The following is a 20025-nucleotide window of genomic DNA, read 5'->3' on the forward strand; positions in this document are numbered from 1 at the left end:
CCCTGGAGATGAAACCATCAAACCCACCAACCCAAACCCCTGGAGATGAAACCATCAAACCCACCAACCCAAACCCCTGGCGATGCTCCATTTCAAACCGCTGTGGTCGAAAGGGAACCAAAGGCATGGCAGACCTTGAGCTGCCCTTCAGGCAGACCCTCAGGCCACGGGTTTTTCCACCCCGTGGAGCTGTTTGTGGTGCCTCCAGAGCCCCGTTACCTTCACAGGTGTCCGTCTCTGTCCTGAAGACGAAGCCCTTGGGGCAGGTGCAGGTGTAGCTGCCGGGGGTGTTCCTGCACAGCCCGTTGTCGCACAGCAGACGGTTGACAGTGCACTCATCAACATCTGGGGACAGGGAGAGAAGGGCTTCCTGAGCCACAGCACCGACCCCACAGAGCCCGGGAGGAGCAGAAGTTCAGCTCCACCCTCACAGTGAGACAACCTGGGATGTTCAATCACATCCGTGCAGGTTCTCATGGGCACCTTTGTGGTTTTCCGTGTGGGTGAGTGTCCTAGAACAGCTGGGACCAGTTCATCACTGCATGGGTGTAACCCAAAACTGTGCATTCTACAGCCTTCCATGCCATTGCCCAGAAACTGTTACCAACAGACCATTTACACCCTCTGCCCAGGGCAGCCCTGACTCCTCAGGCTGTAAACTGGGTGTTCAGAGGTCTGGGAGATAGGAGGGTGTTCCTGTCCTCACACCCAGTGTGGAACTCCCACCCCTGAGGGAGGCACTGGGCACTCCTGCCTGAACTGGAGGATAGATAACCTTGGAGTCTGGGGACTTTTTTAACCACTGGTGGGATCCAGAGGAGGGCTGGGACCACCACTCTCAACCAGACTGAGATCACCACTTTTCAACCAGACTGCAGATCACCACTTTTCAACCAGACTGAGACCACCACCCTCGACCAGACTGCAACCACCACTCTTGACCAAACTGCACCAGCACCCTCACCAACAGGTTTTTCCCCCTCTCCTTTTACTTTGGCCTCAGGGGGCCCAACGAACACCACTCTGTTCATGCCCCAGGGTGCTGGGTTATACATTTGGGTTTTGTGGGTTAAAACCAACTGTTTGTCTGTATAATCCTACTTATTGTATTATTTTATGAAATTGTTATTCTGACTTATGATCTCTCCTTTGAGTTGAGTTCATTTCCCCTGCTGGTTTACCTTTAAGCCAGCACAGTGAGGCAGCACTGAGCAGGGACAGGGCTTGGGGGCATCACCTGGAGGTTCTGGCTCCTGCCAACCCTCTGCCCACCCCGTGCCCTGGACTCACCCACGCAGTTCTTGCCCGTGGGGTCGGACTCGTAGCCCAGGTTGCAGATGCAGCGGTAGCTACCCCGCAGGTTCTCACACATCCCGTTGGGGCAGATGTCCGGGTTCAGGGCACACTCGTTGATGTCTGGCAGAGAGAAAAGTCAAATGAGATGGACCACAGCGAAGGGAGACACCGGAACATTCCATCTCCCCAGCCCTCATCGTTCCTTGGTGTCCACCCACAGCCAGAAGCACAATCCCAGACTGGTCTGGGTGGGAAGGGACCTTAAAGCCCATCCAGTCCCACCCCCTGCCATGGGCAAGGACACCTCCCACTAGCCCAGGTTGCTCCAAGCCCTGTCCAGCCTGGCTTTGAACACATCCAAGCAGGGGCATCCACCACTTCTCCCTGTCCTGCCTCCTTTCCTGGTTTGGGGGAACCTTGCTCCTCTCCCTCTGGAGCTGTGGAGCTGGGAATACACAGCTGACCTGGCACAGGGCTCTGAGCTCAGGAGGAGCTGGATAAGGGGATGGGATAAGCCCAGTCCCACGAGGGCTCTCAGCTCCTTCTGTCACATTCCTGAGTCTTCCAACAGCACCTTTATCCCAGTGCTCAGCTCTGGGATTAATTATCCCTGCATTCAGCACCCAGTGCCCCAGAGGGGTGGCAGCCAGGTGGGCAGCACCTCTTCCTCTGCAGCAGCATCACCTCCCTGCTTGTTTTGGAGTCTGGGCAAAGAGGTTTCACCCTGGCAAGGACCAGCCCAGGGCAGGCCCAGCAGTGCCCTGGTAGTGCCACGGTGCCAGATGGCCACAGGCCCAGGCCAGGCCTTCCCAGACACTGCTGGCCTTTGTCTCCAGGCAGTTGGAATTCAGTTTTCCATCCAGGGAAAAGCAGCCCTGGAGAGCTCAGAGTGTGCCTGTGGGCAGGGCTGGGCTGACCAGGGTTTGTCTGGCATATGGTACATATATATATATATATTTTCAGACTATTTTATGCTGTATTGATTTTAATATGTTAAAGGTGGATGAAGACCAAGAGATTCTGGTCAAATGCATATTTACACCTAGAGATCATTAGTTCCATACTCTCACATCTGAAGAATCAAAGGGAGATTTCTCACTTAGGAAGTATAACCCATCAAACTGATTAAATATTAGTATCAAAGTCTGCCAAAGTGACTGATACAATCAGTGAAGATTGTATCTTGTTTCAGTAAATGTGACCTGTTGAGCTCTCTGGGCTTCATTTACTTGCCTGCACAAAGACAACGACTTACATCTGATATTTCATTAAATATCCAGGACATTTTCATGGATCTGGTTAATTTGGCCATTTGTGTTTCTGGAATGGAGAAGTCTGGGCTGGGATACTGAAATATGACACAATTCCTTGCTAGAAAGAGCCTTATCATTACCCTGAGCCTGACTCTGGCCAGGACATGGTGCCCTGGCTGGAAGCCCAAGAAGTCACCAGGGTTTTGCCTCTGGCTCATTCCCATTTGGAAGGTTTTGAGAGCTTGTTATCTGGTTGCTTTGTTCTCTCCCTGCTGGTCCAAGCACTGCCCAGGGCTGGCACTGTGACTCAAAGCAGCCCCCTGGCAACACTCCACACACACACTTATCACCTCCCTCTCCCTGGGAGACTCGGGACCCTCCTCTCCCACCCCGGAGGAGCCAGAGGGAAACAACCAAGAGGATGGAGTTGGTCACGCTCAGTCATTGCCATCAAAGCAGGGAGCAAAGCCAAACTCCATGGGAGCATCCCCAGAAACGCAGATCCCACAGGGGTGCCAGGAATCCAGCACTCAATCCTCAGGGATAGTTACTCAACACCAGCTTGTGGTGGTTTGGGGAGGGGGAAAAAAAATCCCACAGTGCCCGTTTCTCCCCCACCACCCCCCGTGCTCAACTCACATCCCACCCACTGGCACGGAGAGAGGTTCTTGCAGGCATTAAAACCCATCCAGGCTCTGAAAGCCCCCCCTGTGCCCCCTCATGCTCAGCTCTCACACATACACGGGCTGTGCCAACCCCCCAGCACAGCCAGCAGTGCCAAGGCTCTCCTGGCACAGCCTCCCGGTGCCACATCACTCCTGGTGCCACTGAAAACCCTGGAGATGAAACCATCAAACCCACAAACCCAAAACCCTGGAGATGAAACCATCAAACCCACAAAACCTGGAGATGAAATGACCAAACCCACAAACCCAAAAACCTGGAGATGAAACCACCAAACCCAAAACCCCAAAAGCTGGAGATGAAACAACCAAAACCACCAACCCAAAATCCTGGAGATGAAACTATCAAACCCACCAACCCAAAACCCTGGACATGAAACCACCAAACCCACAAATCCAAAATCCTGGAGATGAAACAACCAAACCCTCAGACCCAAAACCCTGGAGATGAAACCACCAAACCCACAAATGCAAAAGCTGGAGATGAAACCATCAAACCCACCAACCCAAAATCCTGGAGATGAAACGACCAAACCCACAAACCCAAAACCCTGGAGATGACATGACCAAACCCAAAAGGAGGGTGTGACCAAACCCTGAGGGTGACAGGAGATGAGTCCAGGGCTTGGGCTGCACAAACCTCTGCCATCAGCTGTTATCCCGATGCCGCTGCTGCAGAGAGCCTGGAATTCCGCTGTGGAGAAAGGACAGCAGAGCCGTGAGCTTTGCTGGGCACTGCACCCAGTGCCAGTAACTCTGGATTTATTGTTTGTTTGTCTGTTGGAATGTCAGCTCCAGGCTTCCCAGCAGGGTCTGTTTGTGCTTACACAACAGAGATTTTAAAGCTGACACTCCCAGCTGGAGTCCGACATTCCTGCCATGAGATCAGCACCAGATTTGGGGACCCAGCCTTCGTTTGTTGGCTGCCTGGCACCCCTTTCCCCCTGCCTGTGGCTTTCTCATGTCGCTGCCAAGCTGCCAAAGCCATCAGGAGGGCTCTGAGCACCTTCCTGGGGTTTTACACAGTCAGAGTCACAGAATGTGCTGAGTTGGAAGGGACCCCCAAGGATCATCCAGATCCCTGCACAGACCCATCCCCATGTGCCTGAGAGGATCACCCAAATGCTCCTGGAGCTCTGGCAGCCTTGGTGCTGTGCCCACTGCCCTGGGGAACCTGGTCAGTGCCCAACCACCCTCTGGGGGAAGAACCTTTTCCTGAGATCCCACCTGAACCTCTCCTGACACAGCTCCAGGCCATTCCTGGGGTCCTGTCCCTGCTGACAGAGAGCAGAGCTCAGGGCCTGCCCCTCCCAAGGAAGTTGTAACTGCAGTGAGGTCTCCCCTCAGTCTCCTCTTCCTGTCTCTTGTTCCCTGGAACCAGAGCCCAACCCTTCCCTGCTCCCCCCTCCTGTCAGGGAGTTGGAGAGAGTGACCCACAGAACCACCTGAGTTGGAAGGGACCCACAAGGGTCACCCAATCCAACTCTCAGCCCTGCACAGAACCATCCCAAAGAGTCACCCCATGTGCCCAAGAACATCACCCAAATGCTCCTGGAGCTCTGGCAGCCTTGGAGCTGTGCCCACTGCCCTGGGGAGCCTGGTCAGTGCCCAACCACCCTCTGGGGGAAGAACCTTTCCCTGATTCCAGGTTATACTGTGGATATAATTACGCCCTGGGCACTTGGGTGTCATTTTGTGGCTGTTGAAACTGAGGTTTCACTTGGTTCCTCCAGTCAAAGTTGCAGCCTGGATTAACCTGGATTGCTAATTAATCATTGTAGAATCATGGAACAGCCTGAGGTGGAAGGGACCCACAAGGATCATCCAGTCCAATTCCTGGCCCTGCACAGACACCCCAACAATCCCACCTTGTCCCTCAGAGCGTTGTCCAAACCCTCCTGGAGCTCTGGCAGCCTTGAGGCCGTGCCCACTGCCCTGGGGAGCCTGTTCAGTGCCCAACCACCCTCCAGAGGGTGGAGGAGAAAGAAGAACCGGAGCTCACCCGAGTTCTTGGCCGGGCAGGGCTGGCAGGGCTCTCCGAAGCCGTGGTCCGGGTTGGCACAGCAACACTCGGACTTGGTGACGGCGCCGGGGAAGGGGCGGGCGCAGGTGCCCTTTTTGATGCCCCCGTAGCAGGTGCTGCGCATGTGGGTGTCCACGCAGACCCGGCCGTCCACGCCGATGGCCAGGCCCCCCAGGCACTCGCAGCGGAAGGAGCCCTCGGTGTTGATGCACCAGCCGTTCATGCAGATCCCGGGGGTCTCGCACTCGTCGATGTCTGAGGGAGGGAGGGGACACCGGCGGGGGGGGTCAGCTGCCCACGGGCACGGGGATGCGTGGGGAGGGGTGAGGGACACGGGGAGAGGGTGAAGGATGTGTAGAGAGGGGTGAGGGACATGTGGAGGGGGTGAAGGACATGTGGAGAGGGGTGAAGGGCACACAGAGGGGCAGAAGGACACATGGAGAGGGGTGAGGGATGCACGGAAAGGGGTAAAGGACACACAGAAAGGGGTGAAGGACACATGGAGAGGGCAGAAAAACACATAGATGGGGTGAAGGACACATGGAGAGGGGTGAAGGACACGTGGAGAGGGGTAAAGGATGTGAAGAGGGATGAGGGACACATGGAGGGGTGAAGGACACATGGAGAGGGGTGAAGGACAAACAGAGAGGGGTGAAGGACATGTGGAGGGGCAGAAGGCCACACAGACAGGGGCTCAGGACACACGGAGAGGAACTCAGGACTATTTTGCAGAGAGCCCTTGCAGACCAAGAGGGTCTACAGGGCTCTGCTGCCTGTCCCCACTGGTTCAGGGGAAGGAACAGGGATCTGGGCTTCTCCAAACTCCTGAGATCCAAGCCCTTCTCAGAGCAGCAGGGTCTGGTCTCTGCTCTGCTGATGGGGCACTGACCCAGAGAATTCACCCCCTGTCACAGCAGCTCATCAAAGAAAAGGTCTCCTCCTCCTCTCTCCACTCTGCCTCCACATCCCAACCTTCCTGGCTTTGGGAGGCAGCACACAGACTGCAGTGGGACGTGCTGGAGAGGCTGGGAGCTCTGGGACAAGTGCTGCCAGCTCACATTGGCCACCCAGAGTTCCCTCAGAGAGAGGATTCCAGTTCCAGTTTGTGCTGGAGTGAAGCAGCAGAGGCCATTTTCCCTTGTGCCTGTTCTGCTGGGAAGGGGCGATTTCTGGTGGCAGAGCAGGAGCTGCCACGCAACAGCCTTGGTTGTTCTCAGCTCCCCGTGCTCTGAGACACACCACAAACCCCAGGGAATGGGAATGGGCAGGGAACAAGTTCGGGGACCCACACACCGACACAGTAGCGCCCGTTGGGAGCCAGAACAAATCCGGGCTTGCAGATGCACTTGAAGCTTCCGTCCTCATTGATGCACATCCCGTTGAGGCACATGTTGGTGGTGGCACACTCGTCGTGGTCTGGGGAGGACAAACACCTGGGCTGAGCCTGAGAGCAGCAGTAAGACCCTCCTGTGCTCAAAAACCCTCCGAGTCCCATCTCAAACTCTTGTGGCAGTGGGTGCTAAGCCTCAAGGAAGAGGGATGGTTCGGGATGGAAGGGAGCTTAAAGAGCATCTACTCCAACCCCCTGCCATGGGCAGGGGCACCTTCCCACTGCTTCTCCTGGTGAGAAGAAGGAGAAGTCCTGCTGGGAACTTTCTTTCCCACCTTTGCTGGTGGGAAGAAGAAGTCCTGCTGCACTCTCAGAACTCTCAGCCAGTGAAAGACTCAGACACCAGCTGCTGGAGCACGTCCTGCCTCCAAACCCAGCCCTGCTGATGCTCCTGGACCCCAAAACCCACAGGAGCACTCACAGCCTTATAAAAACCCCTTCCCACTTGAGCCCTCTCATTTTAAGACATCCTAGAGCTGAAGGGAGCGCAGGGGTAGGAACAGGATTTAAGGGATTTAAGGAGATCTGATGGAACCAACCCTCAACCCCGAGGGAGAACATAATCCCAGCTCGGTCCCAACCTCCCCAGGGGCCACCAGGAGCCTCACCAACACAGTTCTTGCCATCAGGGGTGATCTCAAAGCCAGCGTTGCAGATGCACTGGAAGCTGCCGTCGGTGTTGACGCAGCGGCCGTTCCTGCACATCACCCCGTTCATGATGCACTCATCGATGTCTGCCAGGAGAGGGACACAGCAAGGTAGGAGCAGCTTAATAATCTCCAGTTTAATAATAATCTCCAGTTTAATAATCTCCATGAGAAAACCAGCCAAGTGCTCTCAGACTCCAGAAGAATTCGCCTCAAAAACATCTAGTTGGGAAATTCGGAAAGCTTTTCAGGCTGCAAACTGAGGGGTCCTTTGGAAACCATTTAGTTGGAAAGAGAGGAAAAATTAAGAATTCCACAGGGAAATCTGATTTTGCTTCTTGTTTCACGTGGTGGAATGTTTCCTTTCCACCATTCTCTTTTAGCAGTCCCTCATCTTTGTGCTGCAAGGCCCTGAGAGAACAACCTTGCTGGGTGTCCTACACCGATACAGATTTGCCTCAAAAATCCCATCTTCTGCCAAATAAAATCCCTTAAACAGAGTTCTGCTCTTGGAAAGGACTCTGTGGCTTCCTTGGTTGCCACCCACCAATTTTAAGGCAGATTAAGGCAGAGGGAACTTCTCCAAGACAGATCCCACCACACACACGTGGCTGGAGGTTGGTTGGCGTTTGGGGACTCCTCACTTTGTTTCCCCTTTAGAACCATTCCTCTTGGGTTCCCAGGGCTCTGACACCCCTGGAGCTCATCAAAAGGAGAGGGACAACCCTTACCAATGCAGGCCTGCTTGGTGGGGGTGCTCTGGAAGCCCTCGTGGCACTTGCAGTGGTAGGAGCCCGGGGTGTTGACGCAGTCGCCGTGCACGCAGGGGCTGCTGGAGCACTCGTCCACATCTGCCAGGGGAAAACACCAAACCCTGAGCGTCCAGGAGACACAACCAGCTCCCAGGACTGGCACAAGAAGGGCTGGGGAGGTGCTGAGCCCCTTGTGCTGACAGCAAGGTCCCTCAGGTGGCACCACCCCAACAAGGATCCCCCTCAACGTGGTGTCACCTGCACGAGGACACTCAATCCCAGTCTGTGTCACAGAGGAAGGTGTTTAACAGTGCTGGTCCCAGTGTGGACCACTGGGGACACCACCACTCGTTCCTGGTTTCCACTTGAACTGGGATAATTTGGACACAACCCTCCAGACAATTCCTTGTCCACCCAACCCACACCACTCCAACTCAGAGCTAAGGATGGTGGAGGGAATGATCTCGAAGGCCTTGCAGAAGTAGATGACATCTGTAACTCTCCTCTTTTTCACTGATGAAGCCACACCATGATCAAAGGTCACCAGGTCAATGCCTTTGAAAATCTCTGTGGGTGTGTCTTGATAAAAACATCAACTTTCCCTTTCCTTTGTCACTGAAGCTCCGTTTTCATAAAGACAGAGAAAATTTTCCATCCTCCCACCTGACATGATCCCTCTACCCTCTGTCTCCAGCCTCTTGTGGGAAGCTCTGATGGGATCACAGAACAACAGAACATGCTGAGTTGGAAGGGACCCCCAAGGATCCTCCAGTCAAACCCTCAGCCCTGCACAGAACCATCCCCAAGGGTCCCTGAGAGCATCATCCAAACCCTCCTGGAGCTCTGGCAGCCTTGGTGCTGTGCCCACTGCCCTGGGGAGCCTGGGCAGTGCCAATCACCCTCTGGGGAGGAACAACCTTTCCCTGAGATCCACCCCAATTCTCCCTGGTGTTGGGGCAGCAGCTGGAGGTGCTTTAGGAACAGGTCCAGGGCCCGTCTGGAGCAGAGGCCACTCACCAATGCACTCCCCACGCACGTCCTGCTTGTAGCCCATGTTGCACTCGCAGCGGTAGCTGGACGGGGTGGGGATGCAGCGCCCGTTCAGGCACAGGTTGGTGAAGTGCTTGCAGATGTCAATGGTCTGGTTCAACGTGGCAGTGCCTGGGAAGCACAGAAACAGCATCAGGGAGAAGGTTCCAGAACCCCCCCGGTTGTCCCCAGGGCTCAGGGTGGGGACATCGGAACCGCAACAGCCCCGAGATGCTCCTGGGCCCTGAGCAGGACCCCCACACCCAGAAGGGTCTACAAGGGTCTGCTGTGCCCCCACCCCACTGTTCTGAGCTGGAAGGGACCCACAAAGACCATCAAGTCCAGCTCTGAAGTGAATGGCCCACACAGAGATCAAAGCCACCAGCCTGGTGTTATCAGCACCCTGCTGGGACCAGCTGAGCTCATCCCAGGGCCAAAGGCCTTGGAAAATCTCTGGGATGTGTCTTGATCAAAAAACACCACCAGGCACGAGGGGGCTCAGCCTTGACAAAAACACCACCAGGCACGAGGGGAGCTCAACCCTGACAAAAAACACCACCAGGTACAAGGGGGCTCAGCCTCTCTGAGATAAGGTGAGAATCCATTCCATTCCCTCTGAAATCAGATGGGAATCAATCCCAGCCCCTCTGAAATCAGATGGGAATCAATCCCAGCCCCTCTGAAATCAGATGGGAATCAATTCCAATCCCCTCCGAAACAAGGTGGGGATCAATCTTTGGGGCCACCCAGCACATCCCCACAGGCTTCAGCCCTCAGCAAGGAGCTGCATCGGGGTGCACATCACAGGGGGGTCCAAGCTGGTGGGGGAACAGCTTTGTTTTGGGGAGGCAGAGGGTGAGGTGGTGACGTGAGAGCTTTGTTCCCGTTCGGTAATTGTTTGAAAGGCTTCGTTCCTGTTGGGTGATTGGAGAGAGATTCCAGACTGGAGCCGACCCCGGCTGTGTTTTCGTGCCAGCAGACACTGTTTGATGTGTTTGTGGGCTCAGTGTCCTGCACAGTGTTCCTGTCACATCCCACCACTCCCCCCTTTAGGGTCGGGACACACCGTGGAGCTGTCGAAGAACGCGGGTGTGCCGGGAGCAGCATTCCAGCATTCCAGCACGAAGGAACACGCTCCGCTCCCAGCCAGGCAGCCTAAAGAGGGGTCAGCACGAGGAGAAAGGAGTTTAATTACCAATGCTCGAGCTTCCTGGGCCCATTCCAGGCAGCCCTGGGATCCCGCCTTGTCCGTTCGCCCCGTTTGGTCCGATGCCTCCGGGCCCGTTGAGTCCCGGCCCGACGCCGTTGGGCCCGAATCCAGGGATTCCTGGAAAGTTCCCAGGGAAGCCTGGCACGACCGGGAGTCCCTCGATGCAGAGCCTGCGGTACTCGTCTGAAACAAAACAGCTGCCTCAGGGCTGCTCCTGAGGTGCCCGAATCCCGGGATGGGGACGGATCAGCAGGGAGCTGAGCAGGTGGGTGCTGGTGGGAACAGGGCACACGGGGTGGGGAGGGCTTGAACACCCTTCACCCCACAGCAGGTGAGGACACACAGCTCGCCAGGGTGTCTGGCAGCAGGTTTTTGGGGCGTGTGGCACAGTTGGCACCGCGGGCTCCCTTCCCGCCGGGAAGGATGGGACACACAGGAGGTGCCAGGCACTGAATTGCTCTGCCCTGCTCGGAGTTAGGGGTGAAAAAAGAGATGCAGAGTGATGTATCTACATCTCTGGGCCTTCTCCAGATGCAGAGAGATGGATCTACACCTCTGGGACTCCTCCAGGCCTCCTGCTGCCTGGGCTCGTCCCAAGGTTCAGTTATGGTGGGAGCCAAGGAGAGCTGAAGGAGTGGGAGGAAAGGGATGAATTCCTGCCTTGGCTCAGCTCATCTGGCTCAGCTTCAGCTGAGACCCAGGCAGGGAAACCAGCATCCCCAGGTGACCTTCCCTGGGTGTTCCATGGATGGGGGGTGGGATTTTCTCCCAGGTTACAAGCGATGGGACGAGAGGAAACGGCCTCAAGCTGTGCCAGGGGAGGTTTAGGTTGGAGATCAGGGGGAATTTCTTCATGGAAAGGGTGGGCAGGCATTGGCACAGGCTGCCCAGGGCAGTGGTGGAGTCCCCAGTTCCTGGAGGGATTTAACAGATGTGTGGAGGTGACACTTGAGGACAGGGGTTAGTGGTGGCCTTGGCAGTGCTGGGGGATGGTTGGACCTGATAATCCTGGGGGGCTTTTCCAATCACAGAAAATGCTGAGTTGGAAGGGACTACAAGGATCATCCAGTCCAACCCCTGGCCCTGCCCAGGACACACCAACATTCCCCCCCTGTCCCTCAGAGCGTTGTCTAAGAGTTCTGGACATGTTCCCCAGGGTTTTCCTTCGTTCTTCTCCACCCCCTGCCTCTCTTTATTTGAGGAGTTGGGCCTTAATTTGTCCCCTACAAACACAGAAACACCCATAGCAACAATGCAGCAGGATTTCTGTAGAATCCTGGAATATCCTGAGTGGGAAGGGACCCCCAGGGATCATCAGGACACCCAAACAATCCCTCAGAGGATCATCCAAACCCTCCTGGAGCTCTGGCAGCCTTGGGAAATAACCATTCCATGGGAAGCCTGGTCAGTACCCACCACCCTCTGGGGAGGAAGAAACAATAATAATGGATATTACTCTTCCATAACCCCCCACCCAACCCTCCTCCTTGATTCCAGGATTCCCCACATCACGCCGGTGGCTCCGCTGGGGTTGGCACAGGCAGGAGCTGCCCGGGCAGCGGCAGAGCTGTGGTGTGGCACTCACCAGAGCCCCTCACAGGGCACATCTCGGGGGTCTGGCCAATGGCCCAGCAGCGCCCTGAGTCGCAGCAGCACTGCATCCTGGTGTACTGGCCCGGCAGGTCCCCGGCGCAGCGGCCCCCGATGAGCGCCGAGAAACACGTCCCGATGCGCTGGTCTGAGGAGAGGGGGAGACACCATCACAATGTGCCAGCACAGCACCCTGCTGGCCTCCTGAGGGCTCATTCCCAACGGCATCTCTTCTGGCTGCCCCGTATCCCAACCCAGCCCCTCGTTCTAGCATCGTCCCCCCGCGTCGTGAGGTTCTCCAGCACCTCCCTCTGAAGCACATCAGTGCTTTAGGTAAGGCCAGGACTCATTCCCAGGATTAAATCTCATCCTCCCAGTCTCAGTCCCATTCTCCCAGACAGCCCCAGCCTCCCATTTAGGCTCTGAAAAACAGCCAGACCAAGAGCCAGGCACAGGCAGCACGTGGGCAATCCCTCCTTGCCCTGCAGGAAGGACGAGCTGACCCAGCTGATTCTGGGTGCATTTACAGAGCAGAAAACAGGTGAGATCCTCCATCTTATCCCAGGCTTCCTCACCTTCCCCCAAAAATCTGGATTATTTCCAGGTGTCTCCCTTCTCCCTCTCTAGAGAGTTTCTGGACTGATAAGAGGTGCCAGGGGCAGGTTCCCTCACTGAGCCCACCCCAGCTGGGAGAGGGGAGGTGGAACCTTGACTCTTCCCCTGCTGGACAGATGAACTATTCTGGGCTAAATTCAACAATTTGCATCCTAGGGCTGAGATGTCCATTCCTCAGGTTCCTCCTCTGCTGCTTGTGTCTGCCTTGCTCATTTATATTCCATTTGTGACCAAGGTTTGGCCATTGGCCACTGTAACACCACAACAGGCCCTGAATTTAGCCACAGGAGGAGCAGCATCTTCCCCTCTCTCGGGCTGTGGGACCCAGAGAGATGTATTTTCCCCTGACTCCTGCCACCAAAACCATTTCTCTGCCATAAAAACAACCCAGCACTGCCTCCTGCTCCTATTTCAGGGGTTCCCAGACAGCGAGAGGACACTCCCCAGCCATTCCTGCTCCATTCCTGAAGCCTTGGCTGCACAGTCCTGCTCCTGGTTTTCCCTGGGAACTGCCAGACCAAGGTGGTTGGACATTTCCCACCCCACTCTGAGGCTGAGGGACCAGGTCCAACCCTCCCAGTGACCCTCAGCGCTGCCACCACCATCCAGTGCATCCTGCAAACCTCAGGTCCAAGCAAGGACCTTCCCAGAACTGTCCCACATCCCAGGTTTCCCGTGGGGAAGCTTTCCCTGCCAGCACCCAGTGGTCCCAGCATCTCCTGGGACTGGAGCTGTTCCCAATCCCACATCCCTCCGGCCCAGCCTGTTCCTGTTTCAGGCCAGGGGCTGATTCCCACAGGCTGGACTGAGCTGGGAGGAGAAGGAGCCCTGGATGGTGGTCAAAGCCACAGACACCGAGCCTGGCACCGGGGTGGGGTGTGTGTGGCTTCTGGACCAGGCCCAGCAGACTGAGGGTCTTTCACACGTCTGGCAGGCTCCACCTGGCACCAAGCGCTCCAGGAAAAACCTGGAACCTTCCACTCCCTCATCTCCAGGAGATTAATGAGGGGGGAAGTCTCCTCTGCTGTGTCAGCTGTGGCTCTGGGCTGACATCAGCCTGGGCTCTAATGGAGATGAATTGCCTGGAGCTGTCGGATCCGTGGGGCTGTGGTTCCATCCCAGAGCCCTGCAGAGGACACTGACCCCACTGAAAGCCAGGGGGACTAAAATAGCAGCTCTTTCCTCAGGCACAGCCCTCCCACCCCTCAGCAGGAACTGATCCCTCCCTGGAAACTTTATCCACCAAAGCCACACCTGGAGGAGGGAAATTTGAGAAAGGGGGTTGATGCAACACTGGATTGGCTCCTAATCCTAAAGATGGGAAGTACAAGCCACCTGGGTCATCCCAAAGCCTTGATCTCTGGTGAAGCAAGAGCACTGCCCACGTCTCTGCAGGTTCCAGCAGGTGCTGGAGGGTGGCAGGGCTGTGTTTCCACACAGGGAGCAGGTTGGGATTACTTGGTTTTGGGAATTTCCAGTAATCCAGCAGAAGTGGAGGGACAGGACAAGGGGGGAATGGCTTCCCACTGCCAGAGGGCAGAGTTAGGTGGGATATTTGGGAGAAATTCTTCCCTGGCAGGGTGGGGAGGGGCTGGGATGGAATTCCCAGAAAAGCTGTGGCTACCCCATCCCTGGAAAGTGTCCAAGGCCAGGTTGGAGCAACCTGGGCTAGTGAAAGCCCAGGGGATAGGACTGATTGTGCTTTAAGGTCCCTTTCACCCCAAATCATTCCATGATTCTCTGTAGCCCCCTCTGGCTCCCAAAAGCAGCTCCTCTCTGACCAACCCAGGGCAGGATTTTGGGACCATTTGGAAAAGCCACCCCTCTGATGGGAGTTATCCTTGTGAGAGCTCAGGGCTGAGCTTAAACGAACTCCTAGATCCGAGGGGGGTAGTTTGGAATAAACAAACCCTTCGGGGCATCAGAGACCCCCACCCAGCTCCTCCCGTCCCTGCTGGATGTCCCCAAGGCTGGCAGGCAGGGTGACAGCCAGGCTGTGAACAGGGAAGGGTTGGAGAGCTCAGGCTCCTTCCCCACGGCCAGACAAAGTGCTGACAAGTGTGACAAGGCGGGGAGGGGTGACAGCAGTTTGTGTGACACGGGGAAAACGCTGCAGCCCTTGTTCCGTCTGGCCCCCGGTGATTAAACTCAGCTGCTCTGCCGCGGTTTGCAACAATCCCGCTCCGAAATGAAGGTCAGAGCTAATTAAAAACTCATCTGCAGCTGAGAGAGGGTGGGTGGGAAGAGCTGTGTCCCTGTAGTCCCTCTGTGACCTCCTCCAGGGCCACCCACACGCTGGAGGTGGGAGAACAGCTTGTCCTGCCCTCCTCCTCCTCCTCCTCCTCCTCAGCTTGCTCTGGGAACGGGTTTGCACAAAACCCCTCAGGAAAGCAGAAAATGGTGCAGGGAGACAGAAGGGGCAATTCCAAGTGGGATTAGAGAGTGCCCGGAGGTGGGAGATGGAGCCACGGGTCTGGTTGAGGTCTCTGGGTCAGAAAGGCTGGGGAGGGTTTATGAGGCAGGAGATGGAGTTTTGGGACCTTCCACTGGGATCTCGCAGGGTTTGCACCCCCAGCTGGGCCACGGGGAGTGTCTCCTGGTGGCCAGGAGGAGCAGGATAGAAGGTTGTCCAGCGTGGCTTATCCCTAACTTCCCATTCCACGTGGTCTGCACAAGGTGTCTGAGCTCTGTCCTGCACCTGCAGGGGATTCCTGCACTTTAAATCCTAAGGAATGGAGCTGGAGCAGGGGCAGGGAGAGACGGAGGGATGGAAAGTTCTGGTGCCGCTTCCCAGGAATTAAGGAAGAGGAATTTAAGGGGATTTCCCTCCCTTTGTGTCTCATCAGGAGCAGAAATTGAGAAGCTCAAGTGACCAAAGCCAAACACGCCTGGAAGTGTCCAAGGCCAGGCTGGAGCAACCTGGGATAGTGGGAATGTCCCTGCCCATGGCATGGGGGTGGGACTGGATGGGCTTTAAGGTCTCTTCCTGCCCAAGCCATTCCACGATTCCATGAGCCTCATATTTCCTTCCTCCCCTTGCTCTTTTCTCTCCTGGACAACGACCAAAGTGGACAAAACCCTCCAGGCAGGTGAAGCCCTCAGTGACACCCTCAAAACCTTCCCCAAGCCCAGGATTTTGCAAGGCTAAAGCAAAGCTTGGCCCTCCCCAGAACTGGAGGCTGTAAATCTGCCAATGCTGCCCAAGCAGAGAGAAACCCCAAATCTCCTCAGAGCTTTTCTGCACTACCAGGGGAAAAAAAAAAAAAAAGAGCTGAAAAAGCAATGTTCTGGTTTGCAAGGGCTGGAACACCACGTGCAGGTCTGCAAATGCATCTGAAAGGCCGTTTTTCCCTCCTTGGAAAATCATCCTTTGAAGCTGTTCTCGAAGAGAAAACTCATTGTAGCAACAAAAAAAACCCCTCCCAGGCTGCTGGAGCAGATCCTTCTGCTGCCTAAAAAAACCTAAAAACTCCTCCCAGCCCGGCTTTTACAGGCAGAAATGAATGAAACTGTTGTGAACACGTGTGGGACTGGACTCTCTGTGTCAAGCCCAGGTGGTTGAAGGGTTCAATAAATGCTGATTTCAAACCATGACGGGCTTTCTCCAGCCTTGCTGCTGGGGGGGTTTTACTGGGCAGGGCAGTGAGAGAAGTTAATGAGGTTGGGGACCAACTCCAGCCCCAGGTTTTGCTGTTCCAGCTGTAAAAACTCCGGGAGATTATTCAAATGCAATAAAAAAAGGTGTTTGCATCACTAAAAAGGGAGGGGAATATGTCAAAGCACCACATGGCCAGTGCTGGTGCCCTTTGAGAGAGATATATATATATTTATATATAGATAGATTTATATTTATATATTTTTATTTTATATATTTTATATATTTACATACATTTATGTATTTGTATTTATATATGTTATATTTTTATATATTTATATTTTTATATATAATATATTTATATTTTTATATTTTGTATTTTAATATATTATATATTTTATATGTAGTATATGTTTTTATATTTTATATATTTTTATATTTTATATAATTTTTTATATATGTATATTTATATATATATAGACACTGTGGTCACCTCCAACCTAAACATCTCAGAGGTACCAGTGTGACAATCTCTCCTGTCTCTCTCCTGATGCTGTTCAACCCTGAAAAGTGGCCATGATTAATAAATGGCCATAATTATAAATAAGTGGCCATAATTAATAAATTAGTTATTAATTCCCAATTTTTCCAGCCATTCCTTTGATTTATTTTCACATGGGACGTAAATCGCCGCCGTAAACTCTCAAAAAAAAAAAACAAACCGAAACACACCAAAAACACAACCATGGAAGCAGAGTTTGCAAAAATCTGGATCCCAGGGCAACGAACACCCAAGAGTAACTGTGAGTTTGGCCAAAAAAAACACGGCCCTGGCCCAAAATGAGCTCAGGGAGATGACGTGGGGAGTTCGGATCCACTCCCGGTCCACTGCAGCTCAGTCAGCTTTGGGGGCTATTTTTAAACGTGGGCTTTCTAATTTTTCATTTAGCTTTGGTCTCAAGGAAAAGTCCATATGACTCATCCATCACACTCATCCCTCCGGGCTCGTGGCAGGGACTGGGAAACGGGGATGAGAAGAAATTTTGTCCTCGTTAAAAATCCATCGGATTCCCAAACAAGAGGAACTCGTGCTTTGCTTCTTACTCACACTTGACAACAACGTTTCTCTTTCTGGAATTAGAACATGTTCTAATTTTGCTCCAGGTTCTGTGGATAGAAAAGAATCTGGAGCTGATTTTTCTTTTTTTTTTTTTTTTTTTTTTTTTTCCCTGCTCTATTAATTCCCAGGATTTCCAGCTGTGCCTGACATTTTGCATTGCAGCGACAACGACCTTTGGCTTTTCTGTGCCAGTCCCTCCTTCCAAAATCCTCCCAATCCTGGGCTTTCTGGAGGCAAATGAACTTTCTGAACAGGGTGAAAACATCCTGGGATTCGTTTTGACTCAAGCAAGTGCCCCTGCTGAGAGCAAGCAAACACCAAACTGATCTGTTTATCACAGGAATTGTTGTCTGGCACGGAGAGAGATGGCCCATCAAATATTTACAGGCCTTTGGAGAGGAATTTTGAGCTGTTCAAGGTGGAAGATTCGCTCCAGGCTTTAGGCTGGAGGCAGGAAAACTCAGCTTTCTTGGATTCAGGGCCAGTTTGGGGAAGAAGCTTTGAAATATGGACACTTTGAGCCGAACTGGGAGAGGGATCAGCTGGTGGAGCAGCACAGACCAACCCCACCGAGCTGCTGGTGGGACCACAAGGCTGGGATTTCCATGGAAACCTGGGAATTGTGCTGGTGCCAGGCTTGGATGCTGTGGGAGAGCTCCCAGCACATCCCAGTGACCCCAGCACTGGGGCAGGGATGGGTGGCTGGGATTCCTGGGCTGGGGAAGCTCCTCTTCCTCTCCCAAAAAACCAGCTCAAGGCAAAGCAACCCCCTCCAAAAGGCTGAGTTTAGGGAGATGGAGCCAAAGGAGCCCTGTGGATCCTTAGCTTGGGAAAATTGGGATTTATGGGCAGGGAGGAGGAGGAGGAGGTGAGAAAATTCCCTGTTTATTTGCAGTGGTTCATAAACACTTGGAGGAAAAGTTTCCCCCTTTCACCTCTGCAGAGCAAGTGGGTGAATGGGCAGTTGGGGGGATGTTCCCACCACTGGGAAGGATCCCAAGCTTTTCCTTGGATTTACTCACTCCACAACCACACCCCGTGGCCACAGTTTGTACTGGGAGTACTGGGGTCACTCCCTGGATAACGCTCCAGGCAGGAGAAAAAGGGGGGATATCTGGGATCCTCCTGCAAGCTGGGAGGATCCCAGGGGCAGGAGCACAAGGATCCTTCCTCACAGACCACAATCCCACCAAGAGACCTTCCCACCCCACTCCTCTTCCTCCTCAGCCACCCCTTCAAGCCCTGAAGCACCTGAGGGTCCGAGTTATGGAGAGGGACAAAGGGACCAGGATGGACCATTTCAGCCAGGAAAACACGGAGAACAGCACATGGAAAAGGGGCTTTCCAGCTGCCTGGGGTTCAGAGCATGGCCTGAGCTGTGTCTCAGGGGTGGTGGGAGCCCTGAGGGCCGTGGCCAGGCAGGGCTGAGAGAGACACCCTCAAAGCCCCCTGAGGGACCTTGGAAACAACTCCCCCCAGCCAGGACCCACAAAACCCCCCCAAATCCCCTCAGGGACCCTACAAACCCACCTGGGGCCCCCCAACCCCCCTCAAAACTGACCCAGGAGCCCCTAAATCCCTTCAGGGACCCTACAAAGCCACCTGGGACCTCTCCAAGTCCCTCTCAGGGACCTACAAACCTGACCCAGGACGCCCTAAATCCCCTCAGGGACCCTCAAAACTCCTTCAGAGATCTCCCAAATCCACCCCAAAACCCCTAGGACCCTCTAACCAGCAATGCCTGCCCAGTCCCTCTCAGTGCCCCCTACTCACTTCCCAGTCCCTTCCAGTGCCTCCCAGTCTATCCTTAGTGCCCTGCAATCCACTCCCAGTCAATCCCAATCCTCCCCAGTCCCCTCCCAGTCCCTCCAAGTGCCCCCCAGTCCATCCCAATCCCCCCCAATCCGTTCCCAGTCCCTCCCAGTGCCTCCCAGTCTACCATCAGTGCTCCGGAATCCACTCCCAGTCCATCCCAATCCTCCCCAGTCCCCTCCCACTCCCTTCCAATGCCCTCTAGTCCATCCCAATCCTCCCCAATCCATTCCAGTCCCTCCCAGTCTACCCCCAGTGGCCCCCACTCCCCTCCCAGCCCCTCCCAGTGCCCTCCCAGTGCCCTGCAGGTTCGATTCCCTGTGCATGCCCACATTCCACCCCCATCGCTGGCGGGAATTCGGGATGGCCTCGGAACCCAAACCCCGTGAGGGGTCTGGAGGGGGCTCCTGGGGGAGTGTGGGTTCCAGAGCACGACCTGTGGGGCTGGGCCATGGTTTAGGGTCTCACCAATGCAGCGGGATCCATCGGGGCTGGTCATGAAGCCCCGGGGGCAGGTGCACACGTAGCTGCCCGCGGTGTTGGTGCACTCGCCGCCGTCGCACGCGCCCGAGATGGCCCCGCACTCGTCCACGTCTGCAAGAGAACACACCCAGGGCGGGGTTTGCCTTTGGAGAGTCTCCTGTCCCTCCTGGATCCGGCTCAAAGAGGGGCAGGAGTGGGGTTAGGGGTGGTCGTGGGATGCTCCAGGTCATCACTTGTCTGCTGCGGGCAACAAGACGCTCCCACACTGAGGGGTTCATGGACATTCTCCCACACCGAGGGCTTCATGGAGACTCTCCCACACTGAGGGGTTCATGGAGACTCTCCCACACTGAGGGGTTCATGGAGTCTCTCCCACACCGAGGGGTTCATGGACATTCTCCCACACTGAGGGGTTCATGGACATTCTCCCACACTGAGGGGTTCATGGAGACTCTCCCACATCAAGGGGTTCATGGAGACTCTCCCACACTGAGGGGTTCATGGAGTCTCTCCCACACTGAGGGGTT

General features: G+C 54.8%; 1 protein-coding gene across 1 annotated transcript in view; it reads right to left on the minus strand.

Moving 5' to 3' along the window:
• LOC113957184 (fibrillin-2-like) overlaps positions 1 to 20025 on the minus strand; it is a 99959-nt gene that overhangs the window by 42871 nt on the left and 37063 nt on the right. Inside the window, 11 exon segments of the mRNA XM_027664404.1 lie at positions 220 to 345; positions 1291 to 1416; positions 3873 to 3926; positions 5235 to 5510; positions 6549 to 6671; positions 7254 to 7379; positions 8024 to 8143; positions 9062 to 9205; positions 10269 to 10466; positions 11869 to 12021; positions 19484 to 19609. Coding sequence (XP_027520205.1) covers positions 220 to 345; positions 1291 to 1416; positions 3873 to 3926; positions 5235 to 5510; positions 6549 to 6671; positions 7254 to 7379; positions 8024 to 8143; positions 9062 to 9205; positions 10269 to 10466; positions 11869 to 12021; positions 19484 to 19609 — 1572 coding nt within the window.

The sequence above is a fragment of the Corapipo altera genome, unplaced genomic scaffold, assembly GCF_003945725.1.
Source record: "Corapipo altera isolate COAL_440 unplaced genomic scaffold, ASM394572v1 96, whole genome shotgun sequence".
Lineage (NCBI taxonomy): Eukaryota > Metazoa > Chordata > Aves > Passeriformes > Pipridae > Corapipo > Corapipo altera.